The following is a 26,763-nucleotide window of genomic DNA, read 5'->3' as shown; positions in this document are numbered from 1 at the left end:
AAACATATGTAACATAACAGTTCTCAAGCCACTGGATATGAGGCTGAGTGAAAGGCACCAAGCCCAGCAAGTCCTGTTTACAGGAGTCCCGTTTTCCAGCTCGCTCTGCTCCTTGTCTAGTTCAGACTCTCTGGCTATTATTTATTGACTCTCTTGAAAATAACCCAACCTTTTTTATCTTTCCTATACTGTAGTTAGTTAAAAACCCCACAGTTTGCTTATCAATAAATAAAAACATGTTGTGAGATTTTAATCTACTTGAAAAAAAATCACCATGAATAAACACATATTTCATGTAAAATTTATCATCATAAATTTCAGCCTGAAATTTAGTACCACATGGAATACTGTGTGAAATCATGGCAGTAAAGGGTCCTTATGCAGTACCACATTGCCCAAATAATAAAACAAGCTTCCCTGTAATCTTTTTCCTTCCCTTCTATCTCTGTTTAGGAGTCAGCCTTTTGTACCAGGTCTCTATTATTTCTATTTTACTTTAAAACCATTCTCTCCTGCACTTACAATTTAGTTGTTTCATAAATAGAGTTCTTAATTCTTCAGCTCATTACCCTCTAAGTCTGCTTCCCAAGTCATCGGGGTCTAGGAAGAGGTGAGATTTAAGAACTCCTTAGCTGGGCAGTGGTGGTGCACACCTTTAATCTCAGCACTTGGGAGGCAGAGACAGGTGGATTTCTGAGTTCGAGGCCAGCCTGGCCTAGAGAGTAAGTTAGTTCCAGGACAGCCAGGACTACACAGAGAAACCCTGTCTCGAAAAGCCAAAAAACAAACAAACAAACAAACAAACAAACAACCCCCCCCTTTTTTTTCACCAATGTCCTGGCTGTTTTACTCCAACAGGCTAAACAAAGAGGGTAAGACATACAGAATGAAGCATGGAGAGCAACCAGCAGACAGAGTGGGCAAGGATCTTTGACTCACTGGCTTCTACTAAACAGAAAGTCAAGGATGTGAGAGCTGTGGGGAACTGTGGATAAGTGGGCATGTGTGGAGGCACCTCCTGTGTGGTCTGCTTTTATACAAGGATTCCATTTCCTGCTGTGGATGAGGCACTAGGCAAGTTGTGCCTCCTTTTGCCTAGTTGGTAGGTAGAAGAGGCCTGCAGTGGGGTTGTGGTGTGGGATGGAATAAAGCCACAAATACTGGGTTTAGTTTGTTGCTGGACAGTGGGTATAGGAGGTTAGAGAAAGCTCTGACAATCTGGTTCACAGCCCACCTCTCCTTGTTTCAAAAGTTTCAGGTAGAAGTCCCCATGGAAAAGTTCTCTAGTGAATTCAAGATTAGTTTTTCTGTAATTTCTCTCTGGTCATTTTTTTTTCACCCAATGTAGTCATTCACACTCTTTCAAGTTAACAGTGATACTCTTATTTTCTACAGAATGCACACCTATAATTTGCAGAAAAAAACCCATTTTGTTGGGTGTGGTGATTTATGACCATAATCCCAACATTTGGGAGGTTGAGGCAGGAGAAGCAAGAGTTCAAAGTAGGACTAGCATTTATGCTGAAACCTTGTCTTCAAAACCAACAAAATCCAGCCAACCCCCATCAAACAAGCAAGCAAACAAACAAAACCAATAAAACAAAAATTCCAAAACAAAAAGCCACAACAGAAACAATAACAAAACCCAGCCAAACAGACAGACAGCCCTCCATCCCACCCTAGAGATCACATCCTGAAGGCTATGTGTCAGCTTGACAAGGAATACATTAACGTGTGGTACTCTGCGTTGGATGGGACGCTTTGGATAGAACAAGCTGAGAAAGATCTGATTATGTGGTTCTTCAATGAATTCTTTCCTGATATATCCTAGATGCTATTTACATGCCAACTAATACAGCCAACCCAGTTTTAGAAGTTTGCAATTGCTTTTTACTATGTGAAACACAACAGTAACTTCAGAGTTTGCCTCCTTCTTCCAGTTTTTTTTTAAACTTCTACACTCCAATGTTAAATACCACAGAAATGGGCTTTAACAAAGGTGAAGCCCAAGTGATGCCACTGGGCATCATTTAGTTTCCCCATAAGTTACCTGTCTCAGTGAAGATGGTTGAAAAAACAAGCCAGACACTTAGAACAGGCCCAGAAGCGAATTCACATACAGGTAGAGATGACAGGGAATGCAGATGAAGACCAGACTTGCTTGTTTCGAGGGTCCTACACTATGATAATGTTCTCCTAGCAGAAGCCTTTGAATAATCTGTTGAGTAGATAAAATGAAGTAGAATTTCAAGTTGGTGAGATATAAATATTTTGTAAATATCTTCTGAAAGAATCTATTTCTATCTATCTATCTACCTATCTACATATCATCTATCTATTTATCCATCTATTATCTATCTATCTATCTATCATCTATCTATCATTTATCTATTATCTATCATCTACCTATTATCTATCTATCTATCTATCTAATCTATCTATCTATCTATCCATCCGTCTATCTATCTATCATGGTGTGTGTGTGTGTGTACACACATCACAGGTATATGGATTATAGTGGAAGCCAGAAGAGGGAGTGGGATCTGTAGTTAAAGCCAGGTGTGAACTCCAGTCTTCAGAAAGGGCAGAAAATGCATTTAATCTCTGAACCATCTTCCCAGGCCACATATTTTGTCAGTTAACAGGAAATCTATGAAAGGTCTTTTTGCTAATACAGACTGGTTATGACAGCAAAGTTTGGTATGTTAAGGTTGTACAGTCAACAGGAGTAGACAATAGCATTATTGAAGGAAGAAGTCTCTTCATTATTGTCAAGGCAACAGTGCCTTCGTGTGGCTATGAACTGGAATAACAGTACAGGAACTAATTCCAGTTCTCCACTGTTATTTCGTGTTTGAAAGAGGACTGACAACTCTGTTCTCAGCAGTCACTGAGGGCTTTCTAAAACCTATGGGTGAACCAGGTGCTTCATGAAGATTCTGTACTTCCTGCCTATAGAGCATATAGGGCTTTTAGTAGTTAATTTAATAGATCAAAGACAATAAAACACACACTTTTTCCCCCTCTGGTGACATTTAAGTCAATATTAAACCAATCATATTAGTCAAGCCTTTATTAATAAATTTTTGGTATTTAACAATCTATTACTATTTATATTGTATTTATATATAAATGAAATATATAATAAGTCTATTTATTCATTTAACTATAGAAGCAGGGTTTTACTATGAAACCTGGAATTAACTATATAGTTCAGGTTGTTCTTAAAATTGGTATCCTCATGCTTCCCAAGTTCTAGACCTAAGAGCATATGCCACCATACGTAACTATAACAACATCAATTTAGTTCATCATCTAGCTAAGTATTAGTTATTGGTTCTTAAAAAACATGGTTACTTGCTTATAGATAAGGTACTTTTAGAAGGACTTGTGTTCAAAAGAGCCAGTTAAAACTCATGCCAAAGAAGCAGGCAGGCTGACACAGATGTTCACCTCTCATTCTGCTCCTCCAGATCCAAGGGCCCAGTCTCACTCCTAACTCTGCAGCACAGCACCTGCTGGAGTCTTTCTTTCCACTTTAGCCTTATCCCAAATAGATCAGGAGTCTCTTTGCTCACAACTAATTACATTATCTCAGCCAGTAGGCATTCCCTGGGAACACACCAGTTGAGCAATCAAGAGAAGCAGATACACTAACTGAAGACCTTCATCAATCCCGCCCTTCCTCCAAATTCAATCCCCTAGTCTCATCCTTAGCTCTGGAACAGACATGTTGCAGCCTTCCTTCCCCCACTATCCACATCTCCTGTAGATCCCACAGATCATTCTTTCCCAACCTCCTCCACCACTAATTGTTTTATCCCAGCACCAACTATAGCAGGCACACCCTGCTAACCCACTAGCCAATCCTACCAGAGAAGCAGGCAAGTTGTCTTCAGATCTTCCCCTCTCCCACTATTTCTCAAGATCCAACTGTCAGTCTCATCCCAAGCAGTATAGCCGGCCTTCTGCAGTGACTTTGTTTAATTCTCTACCCTTATTCCAAGGAGACTAACTAAGCAGATCTTGGTGGAACATTGTTTTCTTCTCTCCTGTGAAGCCTCCCAGATTCTATCCTATTCCTAAGTGTCAACACCCAATATCCAGAAACACATTTTACCTGGAACCCCCAGTGGTTATACCTGTCAGATCCACAGAAATTTCTACCAGGCAACATACAGCCATTACACTTTCTTAAAATCCAGAGGAGAAATATGAACCAAGGAACCAAACAGCATCCAACAAAGACAAGACCTACTATCTGCACATAGACCAATAACCACCCCAATACCAGATGCCTAGATGTTGGCATAAAAACGCAATCAATAACGTCCAGAAAAACAATATCTTCACTAGAGCTCAGTAACCCTATGAAAGCAGGTCCTGAATATCCCAACATAAGAGAAGCACAAGAAAAAGACCCTAAAACAGCCTTTATGAAAAATGATAGAGATTCTTAAAGAGGAAATTAATAAATCTTTTGAAGAAACCCAAGAAAACATAAAGAGTGGGAAGAAATGAATAAAACTGTTCAAGACCTGAAAATAAAAATAGAATCAAAAAAGAAAATTCAAACTGACAGAACTCTGGAAATGAAAAATTTAAGAATTTGTATAATTCTTAAATTTGGATGAGAAACTGAATAACCAATAGAATAAAAGAGATAGAAGAGAGAAAGCAACTTAACTGCTGAAGACATGATAAAAGAAATGGATATATCAGTGAACAAAAATGCCAACTATAAAAAAATCCTGGCATAAAACATCCAGGAAATCCGGAACACTATGAAAAGACCAAATCTAACGATAGTAGGAAAAGAGGAAGGAGAAAAAAACCAGGTCAAAGGTTGAGAAAATATTTTTCAACAAAAATTATAAAAGCAAAACTTTATAGTTTAAAGAAGGAGATGCCTTTAAAGGTCCAAAAAAAACATACAAGAATATCCCTTGGCAAATAATAACAAAATACTAAATATACAGAACAAAGAAAGAATATTAAAATCTGCAGGGGGAAAAGACCAACTAACATATAAAAGCAAATCTATTAGAATTATACCTAACTTTTCAATGGAGACTTTAAAAGCCAGAAGATTTTGAACAGATTCAATGCTGACTCTAAGAGACTAGAGAGCAGACTGTTACAGTCAACAAAATATTCAATCACCATAGATGGAGAAATAAAACATTTCATGATAAAACTAAATTATATTGGTGCTGTTCATAGCACTGGGCTTTACTGTCAGCTTGCAGCGAACAACCTATTGTCTTGGCAACAGCCTGGGTTGTTTGTAGACTTCAATGGACCCCTTTGGCCATCACTCAATTGGATGTAATCCATTCCAGAACTGTAAGTGAGGTAACCTAGACCTAGAAAGATAGATATGGTACATATTCACTTACATGTGCATATTAGTTGTTTAAATAAATGATAAGCTACAATTTGCAGACTCAGAAAGGTTAAGTGTAGAAGAAGGGACAAGAGAGACATATGGATTTCTCTTCAAGGGGTAAATAGAATGGTAGAATGGGTTTTATAGGTAGATGGGGGTGGGCTTGGGGAAAAGAATAAGAGAATTGGGTGGGGGAGGGGAAGTGAAGATGGGTTTGAGGGACAGACAGCTAGAACTGAGGGACATTTGAGGTATGGCATGTAAATCTCCTGTAGTACAAACTTCCTAAAATATGTGAAGTCAATCTTAATAACGTCTCCAAATATTGAGGGACACAGTACCGTTTGGCCATTCTCTTGTGAATGAAGCTTACAGTACACTGACTAGGTTACATTCAATTTACTTATTGGCCAAAGAAGTCCCTCTGAAATACCCAAACAACCCAGCCTGTTGACAAGACAATAGATTGTTTTCTGCAAACTGACAGCAAAGCCTATTGCTAAGGACAGCACCAACACAACTCACTGAATGTGGAAAGGTCGAGCTGGTGCCTACATAGAATCTTCACCCATACATTCTAGTGTCTTTGGTATGGGAAAGTACTTTGTTATTGTGATGGTTTGTATATGCGTGGCCCAGGGAGTGGCACTATTAGGCGGTATGGCCTTGTTGGAGTGGGTGTGTCACTGTGGAAGGGAGTGGACTTAAGACCCTCATCCTTGCTGCCTGGAAGTCAGTATTCTGCTAGCAGGCTTCAGATGAAGATGTAGAACTCTCAGCTCCTCCTGCACCATGCCTGACTGGATGGTGCCACGCTCCAGCCTTGATGACAATGGACTGAACCTCTGAACCTGTAAGCCAGCCACAATTAAAAGTTGTCCTTACAAGAGTTGCCTTGGCCATGGTGTCTGTTCACAGCAGTAAAACCCTAAGACAGTTATTAAAAGAGAAATGTAAACATTAACCCAGCTACAGACCCTTTGATCTACAATTTGTCTGTATATCTGTAGTTCAAGTACTGGCCTCCTTGTGTGTCAAATCCAGGTACCTTCTTCAGCCAAAATAATCATTTTTATACTCATTAGAGACAGTCAAAGTTGCATTGCTTACTTTTAAAAATCATATTTAGTCATCTCCATCATGTGGTCAAGATGGAAGGGCCGATTTGTAAGCTACGACTAGAGAACAGATAAGTGAGAGGGGAAAGGAACCCCAGCTCTCTCCTAACTTGGTCCTTAGGCTAGGCTTATCTGACATGTTCCTCAAATCTGTCTTGACGGTGTCTTCTGATGCTATTACAAGCCTGGTATTTTATGAAAACACACACATACACACACACACACACACACACACATTGAAGTTTTCATTTTAATATTTGAGTTAATACAGAGTTCTTATGGCGGTCAGAGAAGAAAACTAGGCACATAATTATACTAAGGAATGGAAAACCTTGTTAGACTTTTCATAAAAACCACTGTGTTTACTGTGAGCTCTCTGTATTCTCAGGTTTTGCCACAAACCATTGCTATCTAATTAGGCCAATAATGTTTGCATTCATATTCAACACATATAGATTTTGTCTAATACTAGCCTTCAAACAATATAGTTTAATTGCTTATATAAAATTCATATTTTGTTAGTTGTTACACATAATCTAGAGACAACCTAAAATATACAAGAACATGTACCATAGTCTATATACAAACACTATGGCACTCATATAAAGGACTTGAACATCACATCTACAGCATCAATGGGATACTGGAACTAGAACCATTCCCTCATGGACATTAGAAACTGATGGTACTTGGATGCTGCCATAGTTAATTACTAGAAGCTTATTGTACTTGGATGTTGTTGTCATGGTTAATTACTAGAAGCTGATTGTACTTGAATGATGCCATGATTAATTTTAATTGGTAATTTGACACATTCTAGCATTATCTGGAAAGAAAGTCTCAGTGAGAAACCGCCTAGATTAGGTTGACCTTTAGGCATGTCTGTAAGGGATTATCTTGAGTACATTAATTGAAGTGGGAAGATCTATCCACTGTTGTGCTACCATTCCCTAGGAAGGGATTGGGAATGAAATTGGTATAAAAGTGGGAAAAACCAGCTGGTCACTCGTGTGCTTGTGTTAACTCATTAGTCCCAATTCTTAGCTATGGATGTAACATGACAAGTTGCTTCAAGTTCCTATCTTGACTCCCGCACATTGATGGACAGTAATCTGGAATTGTGAACCAAGCAAACTGTTTCTTCTTTGAGTTGCTTCTGTCATAGTCACAGGAAAGGAAACTAAGATGTTTAGAAAAGAATAAGAACTATACCCTATTTCAGGGGCTGAGTGTTTCCCTAAATCTATAGTCTTTTCATTATTTTTTTAAATATTATTTTTGAGTTGGGGTCTCTCTGTTTTTATTAGAAAAATGTTTATTGATTAAGCTTATTGATAAATCCATTTGATTTTCTTTAATTAGATGGTTCTGTTTATATATATAATAGTATGTACTCACTGATAAGTGGATATTAGCCAAAAAGAAACTCTGAATATCCACGATACAACTCACAGATCATATGAAACCCAACAAGAAAAAAAGACCACATCAAAGTGCGGATGCTTCAGTCCTACTCAGAAGTGGGAAGAAAATAATCTCAGGAAGTAGAGGGAAAGAGGGATCTGGGAGGGAGAGAGGAGAGAGAGGGAAAAAGGGGAGCTGGTTCAGATATGAGAGGAGATGGAGGAGAAGTACAGAGGGTCAGGAATTTGAAAGGAGGAGACTAGCAATGGGGTAGGGGGAACTGGGGGTAGCAACTAGAAAGTCCCAGATGCCAGGGGCCCAAAAGCTTCCCAGGACCCAACAAGGAGGACATTAGCCAAAACAAACGGGGGATAGAACCTGTAGAGACCAGATCCAGGATATAGGCACTGACCCCGGTTTAGGGATGGGGGGCACCCACCCACCTCAAAAATATTAATCCAGAATTCCTCCTTTCAAAAGAAAGTGCAGGGACAAAGAGTGGAGCAGAGAGTGAAGAAAAGGCCATCCAGAGACTGCCTTACCTATAGGGATCCATTCCATCTGCAGACACCAAACCCAGACACTATTGTTGATGCCAAGAAGTACTTGCTGAGAGGAGCCTGATATAGCTGTCCCTTGAGAGGCTCTGCTAGAGCCTGACCAATACAGATGTGGATGCAAGCAGCCAAACATCATACTGGGCATGGGGACTTCAATGGAGGAGTTAGGGGAAGGTCTAAAGGAGATGAAGGGGTTTATAACCTCATAGAAAGAACAACACTATCAACCAACCAGACCCCTCAAAGCTCCCAGGGACTAAACCACCAACCAAAGAGTACACATGGGGGGAGACCCATGGTTCCAGCTGGGTATGTAGCAGAGGATTGCATTATCAGGCATCACTGGGAGGGGAGCCCCTTGATCCTGGGGAGGCTCGATGACCCAGTGTATGGGAATGCTAGGGTGCTGAGGCGGGAGAGAATGGGTGGGTAGGGGAGAACTCTCAAAGAGGCAGGGGCATGGGGAGGAGATAGGGTGTTTGTGGAGAGCAAACCAGGATAATATTTGAAATGTCAATAAGTAAAATAATCTATAAAATATGTAAAAAGAAGTTTCTGATTTTCATTAGTTATTTATTTACATTCTAGACATTGCCCCAACCCATCCCATTTGCCTCTGAAAGGGTTCTCTTCCCCCATCTTGCATCCTCCTCCCTGAGGCCTCAAGTCTCTACAGTATTAGGCACAGCCTTTTCCACTGAAGCCAGACAAGGCAGTCCTCTGCTATATATAGGGTGGGGGGTGGGCGAGGCTCAGACCAGCCCATATATGCTCCCTGGTTGGTGGCTCAGTCTCTAGGAGCTTCCAGGGTTCTGGGTTCCGGGTTAGTTGAGACCGCTGTTTTTTCAATGAGGTCACCATCCTTCAGCTCCTTCAATCCTAATTCCTCCATAGAGATCCTAAATTGGAGTCTCTTGATGTAGCCCTGTTTGTACTGGAACTTACGTTGTAGACCAGTCTGGCCTTGAATTCACAGAGATCTGCCTGCCTCTGTCTCCCAATGGTTGGGAACAAAGGTGTGAGCCACTACATCTGGCTTATGCTCACTTTTATAAGAACAAATGTTAAATGTGTGTACATTAACCAAGAGAGGAATATTCTTTGGTCCAGGAGTCTTCTCTCCTCATAGTTGCTGAGGGAATGTTCTCCTTGATTGACTTTGTCGTATATTGTTGGCTTAAGAGATCTAGGGAACTCTGTAGTTCTATAACCAACTAGTGTCAAATACATTTCTGAGATCACTAGACCAACTTTCTCTACATTTCTTCCACATTCCTAACAGGTAGGCTAAATACTTCCTTATGTGATTTCATTAACTTTAAATTCTTATCCATATGACTTGCATGAATCACTCAGTTAATAAACCAGCTGTAATGAATACCAGGTTTTATTCTTTCTCTTTTGTACAGAATGATGGATAGAACTCTGCTTAAATGCGCTCACAAAAAGCCACCTTATATTCACTATTGTCACAGTGAGACTTGGATTTAAGGTTCTATACCCTGGCTATGTCTCTGCCTGATTTTTGAATTTGGATGATGATTTAAACTACCCATGTTTCAATTTGTCTCACATATATAAATGAGTAGTTTTAGTTTTTTTTTTTATTAGATATTTTATTTACACTTCAGATGCCATCCCCTTTCCCCATTCCCCCCACCCCCTTAGAAAACCCCTATCACATGCCCCCTTTTCCTTTTTGCATTTATACATTTTTTTTAAATAATGTTAATCATACGCGTTATAAGTTTGGAATTGTTCAATCAGAGGTGTAACCCACTGACCGACCTAGATATAACAACTATCTTTGACTGGTGGAGATACATGAATATCTGCCTCCCTGTCTCCCCCCTCTTTCTCTCTTTCATCACCTAGCTTCTCCTATCCTTCTTCTCCTCCTCTTCTTACTCCTTTTCTTGCTCTCAGTACTCCTCCTACCTTAGCTCCTCCTACACATCACCCTTCCTGTTAAAATGAAACTTTTCTCTCAAAATACAATTAGAGCATAATTATGCCAATTTGTACCAGTGAGGTACAAGATAGTCCTAATACCCAGTCCATCATTTTGTTGACTAACCAGCACCTCTGTCATCTATCCTAACTGAAACATTTAGTTCTGAACCTGGCTTTAGGATGAATGTCAGCTGACGACCATCCACTCAAATCTTTTCTCTTACGGTAAATAGCTATAAGTTTTCAACCCCATCAGAAATCCAGAATGACTGAGTTAACTATAATTGTGGGAAGCACAAAGCATAGCTTCTAAAACTTAGCCAATTTATAGAGACCTCTGAACACCTGAAAAGCCCCTATACTACCGAACGTTGGAGCATCAAATCTTCAGCCTTCTGGCCCAGAATCATCTGACAGACCTTGGTGATGCAGGATTATTAAGGACTGATTACTCTGTCTAGGCAGATATAATCAGTCGACTATTCTGCATGTGTGTCCTTTTCTGGACAGTAATTTGTCTGTAGATGGAGAGAGGCAATTCTTGCCTAGTGGCTGTTACCACACAACTGGAGTAACTCCAAGGATGCTCAATTTCTTCTTAGAATCCACGACAGGAAGCTGTCAGGAGCAGACAGGTCTCTAATCAATATGAACATTAATATATAAATATTTGTAGCATCAGTTCTATGGACTTCTGATGTTTTGAAAACCAACTATCCATGTAAGGTAACCTGGACTATTTTCTGTTAACTCCTCTCGGCTATTTCTAAGTAAAATATGGAAAGCACCTTAACAATAAACTCAAAAATATGAATTTGCTATAGTCCCTTAACTCATAGGTTAACCATCCCAAATCAGTTAAAAAAGTTAAAAAAGGGCTGGGTCTAGGCATTGTATTCCTAAATGTGTTATACAGGCACAATGCCCATGAGTGTATCAATATTCATCTCATTTTTATATTAATAAGAGGCTCGTACCAATGAAAACCTTAAATTCGAGATCAAAGTAAATTTTGTACCATTTAAGAATTTATAACTTCATCTTGATAATAAGTATATAGATTTCTACCAGTAGGTTATGGCTATGCAGTAAGTCCTAGCTAATCCCCCCTGTTCCAACAAAACCACTACTTGTCCCTAGAAAGACAGACCATTATTAGCCACATTAGTCCCCAAGCTCAGGGAATAGGGGCGCTGACTCTTCTTTAACTTCTTCAAGCTGATTAAGGGCATTGAGATTTTAGAAGAGGGGTGGGAGGGAGAGTAAGTTGATAAGCCTCTGATGCTGTGTCTTCACTGAATCCAGATGGAATTCCAGGACATCAGAGGTTTGGGCAGGTCTGCTCAGTTTGCTTGATGAGTAGATACACCAAGGCTGTGTATTCTGCAATATACAATTCTCAGAACAAGTTATAGTATCAAGAAAAAAGAAAAAAAAAAATTCTACCCCCAGGGGGCTGACATTTTTTTTAAAGATGTTGGTTCTGAAGACTTTTTTTTTCCCCGCTTCTTAAAATTGGTTGTAGTATTTACGTTTCAGATTTTATTCCCTTAGCCTACTTCCTCCCACCACCCAGAAACCTATCCCATCCCCCTCCTCATGTTTCTATGAGGCAGTGACCACACCTACCCCCCTCACTATCCCCTCCCCGCCCTCACATTCCCCCCCCCCCCACTGTGTGTTCATTCATTCATTTTTCATTCATTTTTTTTTTTTTATGGGACCAAGAAACTCCTCTCCCACCTATGTCTGACAGGGCCATCCTCCCCTACATATACCTCTGGAGTCTTGGGTCCCTCCCTATGTGTTCCCAGGCTGGTGGTTTAGACCCTGGGGGGCTCTGGTTGTTTGGTATTGTTGCTTTCCACCTGGGGTCAATAACCCTTTCTGCTCCTTCAGTCCTCTCACTAAGTTCTCCATTGGGAAACCCCTGATCATATCAGTGGTTAATTGTGAACATTGTCCTCTGAGTGTTTTAGTCTTTGGCTGACCTCTAAGGAGACAGCTATATCATGTTCCTCACATTATGCACTTCCAGCCATCCACAACAGTGTTTAGATTAGGTGGCTGTACATGGGGTGAATACATAGGTGGAAAGATCTCCTGATGGTCCCTCCTTCAGTTTCTGTTCCATGTTTTGTTTCCCTATTTGCTTCCTTGAGCATTTTTATTTCTCGTTCTAAGTAGAACTGAGGCATCCCCTCTTGGTCTTCCTTCTTCATGAGCTTCATGTGGTCTGTGGGTTGAGTCTTCGATAATCCAAGCTTTTGGGCTAACATCCGTGGAGATATGTTTGTGTAACTCTCTTCTTTTGGGGTTTTTGGAAGATTACTTTCTTGCTTTTTCTAGGTTGTAGTTTCCCTCCTTGTGTTGGAGTTTTCTACCAATTATTCTTTGAAGTGCTGGATTTGTGTTGAGATACTGTGTAAATTTGGATTTGTCATGGAATATTTTGGTTTCTCCATCAATAATGATTGACAGTTTTGCTGGGTATAGTAGTCTGGGCTGGCATTTGTGTTCTCTTAGGGTCTGTATGGTATCGGTCCAGGATCTTCTGGCTTTTATGGTCTCTGGTGAGAAGTCTGGTGTAATTCTTATAGGTCTGCCTTTATATGTTACTTTGCCTTTTTCCCTTACTGCTTTTAGTATTTTTTCTTTGTTTTGTACATTTGATGTTTTGACTATTATATGGCGGGAAGTATTTCTTTTCTGGTCTAAACTATTTGGAGTTCTGTAAGCTTCTTGTATATTTATGGACATCTCTTTCTTTAGGTTAGGGAAGTTTTCCTCTATAATTTTGTTGAGGATATTTACTGGTCCTTTTAGTTGGGAGTCTTCCCCCTCATCTATACCTATTATCCTTAGGTTTGGCCTTCTCATTGTGTCTTGGATTTCTTGTATATTTTGGGTTAGTAGCTTTTTGTATTTTGCATTTTCTTTGACAGTTGTGTCAATGTTTTCCATGGTATCTTCTGCACATGAGATTCTTTCTTCCATCTCTTGTATTCTGTTGGTGATACTTGTGTCTATGACTCCTGATCGTTTTTTTAGGTTTTCTATCTCCAGGGTATTGTCCCTTTGTGATTTCTTTATTGTTTCTACTTCCATTTTTAGATCCTGCATGGTTCTGTTTAATTCCTATTCCCGTTTGGTTGCATTTTCTTGCAATTCCTTAAGGGATTTTTGTGTTTCCTCTTTAAGGGTTTCTATCTGTCTACCAGTGCTCTCCTTAAGTTCTTTGAGAGTGTTATTTATGTCTTTCTTAAAGCCCTCTATCATCATCATGAGAAGTGATTTTAATTCTGATTCCTGCTTTTCTGGTGTGATGGGGTGTTCAGGGCTTGCTCTGATGGGGGAGCTGGGTTCTGATGGTGCCATGTAACTTTGGTTTCTGTTGCTTACATTCTTGCTCTTGCCTTTTGCCATCTGGTTAACTCTAGTGCTGCCTGTACTTGCTGTCTCTGACTGAAGCCTGTCTTTCTAGTTATCTAGCTTGTGTCTGATCTCCTAGGGGTCCAGATGTCTCTGTGATCTTTTCCAGCTGCACTGATTATAGTGGTACCTCTAGGATGCCTCAGGATATGGTGCCTCCAAGGTAGTAGTCCAGCTAGGTGTCTGCTGTTCTGGGTGCAGTGTCTCCTCTAGAATATCTCAGGATATGTTGTCTGAAGCTCTGAGTTCATTTGTTCCTCTGTGGATCTGGATTGAGTGGAACTTCCAGTATGTCTCAGGTGGAATCCGGGGTCCACACAGCAGCAGACCTGGCAGAGGTCTGATCTAGGCCTCAGATCTGAGAACTAGTTTCTAAGACACTGTCCAAGTTAGAGCGCCTGGGATCCCTGCTTCCTCTGGGTTCTTGGATGTTGGGGGCAGAGCTGCCACCCAAGATCTGCTCAGTGTTCTGGCCCAGACTGGAAGGAACCAGTGTTCCAGGCCGGGAGTGACTTCCTGGGTCCTTTTGGTTCCCAGTTACCCCCTGTTTAGGGCGGGCCCTGCTGTCTGCTTACCTAAGATACTGCCTGAGTTCGAGCCCCTGGAATCCCTGCTTCCTCTGGGTTCTTGGATGTTGGAGGCAGAGCTGCCACCCAAGATCTGCTCAGTGCTCTGGCCCAGACCAGAAGGAACCAGTGTTCCAGGCCGGGAGTGACTCGAGTAGTTTTAGTTTTATTGAATTATATCTATGAAAACATTAAGTGTCTTCAATCACAATCACTTCCCTTGTCTTGTTACCCTCCCCCTTCTATTCCTTCCATGTCTTTTGAAAAAATTTAAGTGAAAACTGTATGTATTTAGGACCGAGAATGTCGTTCAATGGCAGAACATTTCCCTAGCACTCATGAGCCCCTGAATTTAATCCTGAGCATGGCCAAAAGGGGAGAATATATTTTACATAGGTGTACGATATGGTGTTTTGAATGTTATGCACAGTGAACTGAGAACTAACTTTCAAATAATTATTTTTTTTAAAAATTTATTTTAAAAAGGCAATACACATTTTCTTATGCCAGAAGAAAAACATTTTTTTATATAAAAAATCAAGGATGTCATACTGAGACCCAGAAATATCTGTGTAAATGTGTTACCTATCCCTTGTCTTGCTGGCCACATTTCCTGTCAGCTTTGCAAACCCAGGAAATCTTCCTTCAACTTGTCACAGTTTCCCACATTGCTACTACTCTTTTTCAATTTCTTTTTTTCTTTCTTCTTTTTTAAAATCAAACTGTGATTTTTACTTTTTCACACAGGGGTTATAAACACAGAAAGGCAGGATGTGGGGAAGGGGATGACACAGGAGCATAGGTGTTCAGGAGGAGTACAGATATCTTCCAGAACAGAGTATCAGCTGGGTGAAGGTTCAGGGAACATGTCACTATGACTCTGTCTATGATTCACTTGTTTCTTATCTAAGCTGGTACTATCCACCAAGGTTACCTATCCACAAGGTCTAAGGCTATTAGTTCTTATCCAGGCCTGTAAATTTCCACCAAAGCTGCCTTTTTACAATATCTTATAGCTATCTGTTTCAGTGTTTTTCCACAGAGACCAAGGCTTTGTGTTAGCAGGCTGACTTAGGCCTATGGCTGATTTTAGGCCTTCAGTGTATAAGCAAGGCTTCCCCTGACATCTCCTTCATTTTCCAAGTATATAAGGACCATGGCGATTCCAATCTTACAAAGGCGAGAATAGAGGCCTGACCTCCAGTGATTAAAGGGTACCTTGTAATGGCTCTGGTCCTCCTGTGGTTGTTCAGTGAGGCATGAGGGCCATACCTGTCTCGATGTCTTTTTCCTGGAGAGGGGATACTTTTGACATCAACCCCTATGCAGCCAGGTTTGTCCCTCAGGGAACCGAGGAGAATATTTTTAATTTTTATTTATATTCCTTTGCAGTGCTTAGCCTCACAGCCTAAGCAATAATTTAAATCACCAGTCAGAGGGGGTTCTGGGTGGCCCCTCTCTGTTTGGTCTAGGGGCAGAAGTCCCCTCTTTTAGGTTGGGTCGAGATGGGTTTTGGGAACACCCTGGATAGAGTAACAACCTTGTCTTGAGTCCCGTGGTCTTCCATAGGAAACTTATAATGTATCTGAATAAGTTTTGCTGTCAAAATTATTTATCTGTTGTTTCACAAAGTTAGTCAGCCTATTTAAGGCCCAGGGACCAAAAGAAATAAGCAAAAGTAACACACATTATCTGTCCCAAAATGGAAGGAAGTAGGGTTGGCAATCATGAAGGGGTTGAAAACCAATTCTTGTACAAGCTCTCATCTTTCTCTCTCTCTGTCTTTTCTCAAGACCTTCTCTGACCTTTTTCATGTTCTCTTTAACCATATCTGTCTTGTCTATGTAAAAGCCACATTCTTCTTTAAGGGCTGTACACAGTCTAGAGCTGTACACAGTCTTTTCTATTGTAAAAGAGTAAATCAAATCCAATAAAGTCCTTTGTAATTTTTGGAGATCACTTCAGACAGCTAAACGAGGAATTTCTTCAGATTAGTGATATCAATCTTTAGCTGTTTGATGTCCTTGTCAATGGCCCATCCAAGGTCTGAGTAGTATAAGTCCAGAGGCCAGCATCAGGATTAGAACTTCCAACAGCCAGCACTACAGGTGATTCATTTTTACCTGGAAAGGAAAATGAAGGGAATTCTCAGGGAGATTTCTCTTCCCTGGATGTCAATTGTTATTCATCTTATTTAATTGTTATACATCTTATTTATTTTTGGGCCTGGATTTGTGGGGGGTATCTATTTACTTCATTAATCTTTTTGGCAGCCATTTAGCTGTGCCTTCTTTGGCATCAAACAGGCATATCAATCTTCAACCCCATATGAGAACTGGGTCCGGGCTATTCCATTTAAAGGCAAGAAGGTCCTTCCACATAATTGTGGCATAGTTTTTATTGGTCTCAGCATGCCAAAGGCAATCAGCAGCAGCTTTGTCATGAGCTCTTAGATTTAGAAAATTAAAAACTAACAAGCATGATGGAGAGTATTTCTGGGAGACTTCTTCAGGGGGTATAGTTCCCCCTCTTTTGTTTTAAAAGCCAAATTTCCAGAGTTATCGTAAAACCAGGGCAGAAGTGACAGTAGTTGCTCCCCCCATACTCAGAGAGTTATTAAGATATTATTTTAAAGTTTTATAATATCTGTTTTATAATATCTTGTCTTTGAGAACTATAAGGAATTCCAGTAATATGGGTAATAATAAATTGTTAACTAAACATCTCAAATGTCTGACTGTAACAGTCAATTTTGTTTATCTTAATCTGATATGGAACACCAAGCATAAAAGATATTATAGGCAATAACTAATTATATTTTTAATTGTTGCTCTTGGTAAAGTAATTATAACTAGAAAGCCTGAAAATATGTCAAATTATATATACATATATATGTATATATATATATGTCAAATTATATATACATATATATATGTATATATATATGTCAAATTATATATACATATTTTATTTTTTTTAAGTAAAAATGAGTAAATCCACTTATCATAATTGATTAGGTATAAGTCCTCAAGTACTAACACTATTATGAAGAAATTGAGGACACTAAAAACAAATTTTGTAATTTGACCTATATACTCTCTAAAGATGTCAAATTGTTGTCTCAGGCTATTATTATTAAACATAGATCTATAAAAATGTACTATCTTGTGGTGATGTTATATAATAGATAACTTTTTAAATCTTAATGACGATCTTATAAAAAATTTTAAAATTATATCCATGATTATTAAGCTCTTTTATAAGGAGGCTGTTACGAGGCCTTTTTCTGATAGTCAAAAACTGTAATAAGAATTTAATCAGTCTCTCAGATAGCATCAGTTAATTGTTCCTAGACAAATAGCCAGACTTTTACTCAGAGCACTTTTCAGGAGATTATAAAACAATTTATCAAAGGTCAATGAAAAGGGAACCAACAATTTATGATAGGTGTTAGGAGAGAAAATAAAATGTTGTCTGGGCTTATCTACACAAATCTTCACTAATAACCCAGTTATAGTTCTGTGGCTATCTTCTTTTGGATTTGTTGGAAGGGGATTACTTTCTTGCTTTTTCTAGGGTACAATTTCCCTCTTTGTATTGGAGCTTTCCTGCTATTCTCCTTTGTAGTGCTGGGTTTGTGGAAAGATATTATGTAAGTTTGGTTTTGTCTTGGAGTATCTTGGTTTCTCCATCTATGGTAATTGAGAGTTTTGCTGGGTATAGTAGCCTGGGTTGGCATTTGTATTCTCTTAGGGTCTGTATGACATCTGTTCAGGATCTTCTCACTTTTATAGTATCTGGTGAGAAGTCTGGTGTAATTCTGATAGGTCTGCCTTTATATATTATTTGGCTTTTTTCCCCTTGCTGCATTTAATATTCTTTTTTTTGTTTTGTGCATTTGGTGTTTTGATTATTATGTGACAGGAGGTATTTCTTTTCTGGTCTAGTCTATTTGGCATTCTGTAGGCCTTTTGTATGTTTATGGGCATTTCTTTTTATAGGTTAGGGAAGTTTTCTTCTATAATTTTGTTGAAGATATTTATTAGCCCTTTAAGTTGGGAATCTTCACTCTCTTCTATACTTATTATCCTTAGGTTTGGTCTTCTCATTGTGTCCTGGATTTCCTGGATGTTTTGTGTGAAGAACTTTTTACATTTTGCATTTTCTTTGACAGTTTTGTCAATATTTTGTATGGTATCTTCTGCACCTGATATTCTCTCTTCTATCTTTTGTATTCTGTTGGTGATGCTTGCGTCTGTGATTCCTGGTTTCTTTCCTAGATTTTTTATCTCAAGGGTAGTCTCCCTTTGTGATTTTTTTTTTATTGTTTATACATTTTTATGTCTTGGATGGTTTTGTTCAATCCCTTCACCTGTTTGGTTGTGTTCTCTTGTAATTCTTTAAGGGATTTTTGTGTTTCCTCTTTAAGGGCTTCTACCTGTTTACCTGTGCTCTTCTCAATTTTGTTGAGAGTGTTGTTTATGACCTTCTTAAAGTCCTCTATCATCATCATTAGAAGGATTTTAGATCTGACTCTTGCTTTCCTGGTGATATGGGGAATTTGGGACTTTCTAGTGTGGAAGAACTCGGTTCTGATGATGCCAAGTACCCTGGGTTGCTGATGCTTATGTTCTTGTGCTTGCCTTTCGCCGTCTGGATCTCCTTAGTGCTACCTGCCCTGTCTCTGACTGGAGCTGATCTTTCCTATTATTTTGGTTGTGTCAAACTGTGTGGGGTGGGTGTTGCTACTGGGGTTAGAGCTGAGGCCCAAGATCTGCTCAGTGATCAGGCCCAGACTGGAAGGAACCAGTGCTCTAGGCCAGGAGTGAATTCCTGGGTCCCAGTGGGTCCCAGTTACTCCCTGTTTGGGGCGGGTGTTGCTGTCTTCTTACCTAAGATACTGCCCAGGTTAGAGCTCTTGGGAGACCCTCTTCCTCTGGGTTCTGAGAGATCGGGTGCAGGGCTGCCTCCCAGAATCTGCTGATTGCTCAGGCTCAGACTGGAAGGACTCACATAATTCTTGTACCCACCATTTTACACAGTTTCCAGGATTTTTTTTTTTTTTTTTTTTTTTTGTGTGTGTGTGTGTGTGTGTGTGTGTAAAACACTTAGCTGGTAGAAGTGATTCATATTTATAATTTTCAGGAGATTGAGGCAAGAGTATGGCTGTGGTATGAGGCACTATCTCAAAAACAACAAAAAGGAAAGTAAAGAAGAAAGGAAGAAACAAGGAAGGAAAAAAGAACAGAAGGAAGGAAGGAAGGAAGGAAGGAAGGAAGGAAGAAGGCATTGCTAATGAAAATGTGAAGAGTACTTGGTCTAGGTGCTGTCCATTGAGCTCTGTGGCTTTCCCATCCTTCCTCACTGAGCCTTTGGACATCTCAACCTTCATCCCTCTATTTCCCTAACTCCCAGCCTCTTAGTAATTACTACTTTATTGTCTGTTTCAATGAATTCAATGCATTTAGATTCTACACACAAAGTGGCTCTGTACATTAGATTTATTTATGTTTCTGGCACATTTTTACCTCATTTAATAGTTTTTTTTTTTCTGTATTTATACTGTCCAGGTCTTTGTGACCTTTTATAAACCTTGCTATGCTTTTTGTAATTTTTTTCTCTTGGGAAATGGACCACAGGGGCACTTTATGTTACCTAATAAGAGTATTAACTCCGTGGCCAACAGGGGAGAAAAGATACACAGAGGAGCCTCTATAATACTATGCTGCAGCCAATAGCCAGGAGCAGTGGCTGGTACTTCTGAAGTTGGTGAGTCTCAGGAGTGCCAGGGAATCTACATGAAGGAGACACTGAGCAGTGAGTGGGAGTCTAGGAGGTTGGTATGGAAAGAAGGTAGAATTCTTTCAATATGAATTAGAGTATAGGTGCTGACCCACCAAGGTACTTAGATTCTGGTGTAAGGTACACTGACTTAAGTGAGTTTTTTTAAGATTTAAAGCTGAGTCATCTGTGGCTGATGGACCCAATCAGCACTCTCATGAGAGGACACGGTGAGAGATATCATCTGTGCTCCATGGAATGGGACCTCACCCAATTCAGGTGCTGAATTTCTGACCCCTTAATCTTACATGTACTCATTTCCAGACAGTTAATTACTGTTTGTTGATCCATACATTGACCAGTGTATGGGATTCTGAAAGGGCCAAAGTGACAACTACAGTTAATTTCTTCCGTTTCCAAATATAGAATAATTGTCTATAGTGTCTATGTGTACGTTCAGATTGACCTCTAGGAAAACAAAAACGGTTGTGTACACACACCACACCCTCCCACACACATCCTTATCAGAGCCCAAGTTTTCATTGACAGTGAATCACAGAAGCATGCTTATGATAAAAGAATTGAATTTATGTTCCAACTACATTGTAATAAATATCAGAAATAACTATGGTGAGAAACAAAGATTCCTGCTTCATAAAAAGTTCACTGGAGTCTAAGAGTAGTAAAGGTAAGGCAATTTGTCTTCAAGTTTGCCAAGTTGTGCATTAGGCTTGGAGGGCAGGGTTGTGAGAACAATATAACCCTAGACACATGAACCTGCTTCCCTTCCCTCATTAATGGGCAATTAGGAGGGTACAATTCTACACTCCAAATAGGTCATATTTTTCTTTTGTCATAACAAAAACCATGGGTGGCTTCAGCTCTATATTTCACTCCTATTTATTTCAAAGTCTATTAGGCACACACTCTCATTATGTCTGCTGATTGTTCGGCAAGATTGGCTGCCACTAATTTTGGTTTGGGGTGGGAGGACTTAACAACACAGAGTTCGGGTGGGGAAGAGCTTGACTGGGTGGTCTTAGCAGGGGTCCAGTGTTTGCTGTTCATGTGTAGCAGGACCTGAACTAGACTGAGGCCCCCACTGAAACTGAGCAACTGTGTTTCATTTCTTACTCTTATTACTGTAATTAAATTAAGTCTGCAAACAGCTTGACATTTGTTATTAATTCATTTAATCATGAAATCAGAGTCTTTGTCTCAATTGCCACACAACATTTACAGGGGTAGCATTTATCTACTAGGAGTTCATGCATTTAACATTTTTATTTTAACGATTTCCTTATATTTGAGAAAATAAGAAATAGATCTGAAAATTTAATCCATCAAATTTAAACTGTAGAAATCAGGAGGAATAAGAAGAAAGAAAGAAAAATTTAGAACAGTCTTCTTTTATATGCATTCCCTGCCTAGTACCAATTTTAATTGTGCAGGCTTAGACAATTCTATTATTCCCTATGTAGAGTATCTGCTAAAGGAAATATGGGAACTTAACCTTTTAAGACAGTGAACATTTTATCTTTTTCATGTGGAAAGTTCCTAATCAGGATAGCCCTAAGTTAAACCTTTCTTTGAAATGATGCTATTTTGAATATGAAAGCACAGTCTGGGTTCTAGAAATCAACAAGACAGGTGCTTTAGAAATCAACAGGACAGGTGTTACAGCAACCAACAGGTGAACTTGCCTTGTAAGCACATGAGTTCCCTTAACTAAGAGTATTTTCATCTTTACCTACCTGTGATTGTGATGAGTTTCTCAGTTGTCCAGCAGAGGAAAAGGTGGTAGATTTTGCAAGTGAGAAAAAGCATTTAAATATCCCCAATGCAGGGGAGCATCACTGGAGATTTAAGGGTGCAGCCAATGCTGTCCATGCTGTCAAGTGGGTACTTCTGAGATCTGACAGGACTTTTGGAATTGTTTATACATTTTTACAGAAGGGTATATAATATAAAAGCCATTCCTTCATTTTGTGTATAATCTTCAATGAATTGGACACAGCTCAAAAATTTTGTGTGAGGGAAGAATTAGATGCATTTGCAAGGTGCTGAATTCTGATGCAGGTCTCTTTAGCATAGGCACATGGGTATATATTGATACAGGAGTTGGTATATAGCCTAGTTCCCAAGTCATCTTGTAAAAGAAACAACTAGAACCCCAACAGGTGAGATTTTAGAATGTGGATCCCATATTCCAGAATGATTGGTGCCTATGTATAAGGATGCATTGGCAAGTTTGCTTACTAGGTAAAGGGCTTCTTATGTAGGCTTATTTACCTAACACTTATTAATGAGTTTCTACTGTTTCTCTGGTAGATGTCAACTCGAGTTTTGGTTGTGTTTCTCAAACATGCTTAGTTCTATCCTCCAGAGTTCTCTTTTGAAGGATTTATAGTCTACAGAGACTGGAGAACTTCTGTCCCTACTAGGAAAGCTTTACTGTGGGAGTGGGAAGAGGGAAGAAAAGAGAGGGTATTCGGATGGATTTGGTCAAAGCACCTTATTTCTCCACTTGAATGAAAATGTCATTATGAGACCCATCATTAGATACAAGGAATACATTCCTGAAAGATTTAAGATACAATACATTGTGAAAGATAAGTGAAGAAGAGAAACTGACATGGAGTCATTGTTGAAAGAGAGCAGCCATTTTAAGGGTTTTATTTCAAGGACCTTGTCTGAGCTGGGTCTGGCGGTACACACCCTTAATCCCAGTACCTGGAAGTCAGGAACTGTTGGATCTCTGAGTTTGAGGCCAGCCTGATCTACAGAGGAAGTTATAGGATAGCCAGGACTACACAGAGAAAGCTTGTCTCAAACACACACACACACACACACACACACACGCACACGCACACGCACACGCACACGCTCACGCACACGCGTACGTGCACGCGCACATGCACACGCGCACACACACACCAACAAATAAACAAACTAACAAAACCCCCTAAAGAACATTGTCTGCCCTATGACCAGCAACAGACTCATACTTGTAAAGAGTCAAAGTGTTGTTTCCTGAAGAACAAGTATCTTGGAAAATCACCCTCCAAGGCAAATCAAAAGAGTAAGACATTTTTCTCTTGTTTTTGAAGATATCTACAAACATGCCCCATATTCTTCTATCTCAGAGAAAAAGCCATTTGTCTTTTAAATCAATTTCTATAATGTATTTTAAATTATTATATAACTATATACTTTTCCCTTCTCCTTGCCTCCAATGCTTCTCATATATCTTCCTTCTCTATCAAATTCATGGTCTCTTTATATATACTAATATACATATAACATACTTATAGGAAAAGTCATTTCTATCCAGTTGACTTGATGCTAGCTTTCATCCAATATCATGAAAATGGCACCATTGTTGGTGCCCCACATAGTCACTTGTATCTTGTGGAAATATGTAGGGAAATCTAAGTGCCTGTTATTATAATAGAAATATTGTCCCATTACCCACCTACCTAGCAGAAGGTCACAGTTTTGTCTTGTGGCTAGTTCTCATTATTGGTTTCCAGCATGGAAACTTGCTCATGAGAGAAGAGTAGTGGAGGGAAACTTGATATTCTGTCTCTGTTGCACTTAAGAATTTTCACTGGTCACATAGACAGATCCTTTCTAGTGTTCTCTGTGCTATGTCCTGCCATATATTTCCCTTTCTATGACATTATGACTATCAACCCCACTTGAAAATTTTTAGTCTAAAATTCAGACTCTAAATAATGTTTTATTTCCCTGCCACTGTATTGTATGCTAATACTTTTTAATTTAATTTTTCCAATACAAAAAGCACATTTTCAGATGAAAACTTCAATTTTCTCCTCATTTTCAGAAACAGTATAGTTACAATGACTGTTAGAGAACTATGCAGATACTTTGAAAATTTCCCAGTATCTTGTGTTTTTATGGGATTTCTTTGTGTGCAAATACGTGTGTGTCTACATCTCTATGTGTTTCTTGTGCTTTTCAGTTGGTTCTTTTTTTCTCTTTGTTGGCTTTGTTCTCTTCTATATTTTTTTTTGTTTTGTTGTTGTTGTTGCTGTTTGTTTTCTAATGAGAGAGAGAAAAGATGTGGATTTAGGTGGATAGGAATGTGGGGGAGGAGCTGGAAGGAGCCGGGGAATAGGAAACTATGATCAAAAGATATTATATGAAAAAATTATAAAAAATTATATTAAAAATATATTTTTAATAAAAAACTAAAAATTTCTCTGTCTAAAACAGGTTAATTCTTCTCGCCATTAAAACTTGTTATTTCCCCATTCCTATTTCTTAGGAAAGTTTAATTCTTTCTGCCATAAAAACTAAAACAGAGAATTAACTTAGTTATTCTGTTGACATAGAAGACTTGTTTTATATTTCTTTAGTTTTTCCCACAGTAACTTGATCAACAACATTGATCAATAGGAATGGCCAGAATACTGAATGCTCAATCCTTTTCTTTAAAAAAATATTTTAAAAAATGCATGCAGCATGTGTGTATGTGGTGTGTGTGTGTGTGTGTGTGTGTGTGTGTGTGTGTGCACTGATGTGCTTGCCCATGCTCATGCTTGTGGAAGTGAAGGATGATTTTGGATGCATAGCCATCTTCCAAGCACTTCAGGAAGAATTTTTGCAAAGAAGGGAATGAATTAATGAATACGACATATTCAGCACAGTGCTCTTTGATACATTTATGATGATAATGATGGTGATTTTAAAACTTCATTGGAACAGGCTCAAGCAGGATGGAAACTTGTGTACTACTTTATCTAGAACATATCTTTTCTGTGTTACTTCACTGACTTCATTATGTGAGTTTTGGATTTCCATTTTGATTGGAATTTCTTCCATGGCATTATCCAACAACTCTGAAGGTCCAGTCCCTGACTTCCTCCTCATCTGCTTCCCAAACTACCAGACCTGGCAGCATTGGCTGTCCCTGCCCCTCAGCCTCCTCTTCATCCTGGCCATGGGGGCCAATGCCACCCTTCTCATCACCATCAGGATGGAGGCCTCTCTGCATGAGCCCATGTACTACCTGCTCAGCCTTCTATCCCTGCTGGACATTGTGCTCTGCCTCACAGTCATACCTAAGGTCCTGGCCATCTTCTGGTTTGACAACAAATCCATCAGCTTCTCTTCCTGCTTCCTCCAGATGTTTGTCATGAACAGTTTCCTGACAATGGAGTCCTGCACCTTCATGGTCATGGCCTATGACCGCTATGTGGCCATCTGTAAGCCTCTGCAGTACCCGTCTATCATCACTGACCAGTTTGTGGTTAAGGCTGCCATCTTCATTATAAGCCGGAATGCCCTTTTTTCTCTCCCTGTTCCCATTCTTTCTGCCAGACTGAAGTACTGTGCTCAGAACATCATCAAGAACTGCATCTGCACCAACCTGTCAGTGTCCAAGCTCTCCTGTGATGACATTACCTTCAATAAGTTATATCAGCTTGTAGCAGGTTGGACCCTGCTGGGCTCTGACCTCATCCTCATTGTTCTCTCTTACTCTTTTATCTTCCGTGTTGTGCTCAGGATCAAAACAGAGGGAGCTGTGGCCAAGGCCCTGAGCACATGTGGTTCCCACTTCATCCTCATCCTCTTCTTCAGCACAGTCCTGCTGGTGCTGGTCATCACTAACCTGGCCAGGGAGAGGATTCCCCCGGATGTCCCCATCCTGCTCAATATCCTGCATCACCTCATCCCCCCAGCTCTGAATCCCATTGTTTATGGGGTAAGAACCAGGGAGATCAAGCAGGGAATCCAGAACTTGCTGAGGAGGTTGTAAGAGGTACCCAGCCACCTTTAGAACTCATAATAAATAATGGGAAAATAGAAAATCATTTTTATATTGAAAAGAAATTAAAATTTTAAATACTAAATGATTTTGAGTCTGATTTTTACAAACATCTTAGGCAACATATGAAACATTCACTTTCAAATTCTTTTCTTTACTGCTGTTTAAAAGGAAAAATTGCTATGCAGAAGATGGATATAAACTTCCATGACATGCAGGAAAAGACCTGCAGAATTTGTAAAGGACCCAGAGTCCTTGTCCTTTTCTTTATGACTCACTGTGTCAGAGCCATGCCTGGGTTTTGTGCCATGAAGGGATAGTTTGGGCAAAGCACTGACAATGCTCTTAGCCATGTGGTTCTTGAGGTGGAGCTTTTACCCTGAGCATCTCACCTTTATTTTTGGCAAATGTGTCTTTCAGTGGCTTCCTAGATCAGTCTCTCTCCCCTCCCTCCTCCCTTCTCTCTCATTTCTTCTATTCCACCCTGCCATAGCCCAGGCTAGTCTCACTATATACCAGATTTGATTGGAAGAGACTTTGTATTTTTAAATTAAAAATATTGTGCATTATATGTGTCTAATTGTTTTCCCTGTCAGACATCCTGATGTCTGTGGAAGCCAGAAGAGGGCTTCCAGTCTTGAATGCAGAATCTTAGATGGTTGTTAGGTTCTATGTAGGTGCTGGGATCTAAGCATGTGTTTCGTGCAAAAGCAGAAATCACTACTGAACTATCTCTCCAATCCTAGATTTAGAACTTTTCATCTGA

At 39.6% G+C, this 26,763-nt stretch overlaps 1 protein-coding gene across 1 annotated transcript; it reads left to right on the top strand.

Annotated features, from left to right (window-relative positions):
• Nucleotides 1–20,132: 20,132 nt before the first annotated feature.
• Nucleotides 20,133–26,523, top strand: LOC117722419 (olfactory receptor 56A4). The gene is made up of 2 exons (XM_034521571.2): nucleotides 20,133–20,258; nucleotides 24,935–26,523. The coding sequence occupies exons 1-2, from the start codon at nucleotides 20,221–20,223 to the stop codon at nucleotides 25,986–25,988; spliced, it is 1,092 nt and encodes a 363-aa protein (XP_034377462.2). The 5' UTR covers nucleotides 20,133–20,220; the 3' UTR covers nucleotides 25,989–26,523.
• The last annotated feature ends 240 nt before the right edge of the window (nucleotides 26,524–26,763 follow it).

This window comes from Arvicanthis niloticus, chromosome 1 (assembly GCF_011762505.2).
Source record: "Arvicanthis niloticus isolate mArvNil1 chromosome 1, mArvNil1.pat.X, whole genome shotgun sequence".
Lineage (NCBI taxonomy): Eukaryota > Metazoa > Chordata > Mammalia > Rodentia > Muridae > Arvicanthis > Arvicanthis niloticus.
Note: the sequence above shows the minus strand (reverse complement) of the source record. Positions and strands in the feature narration are given on the sequence as shown.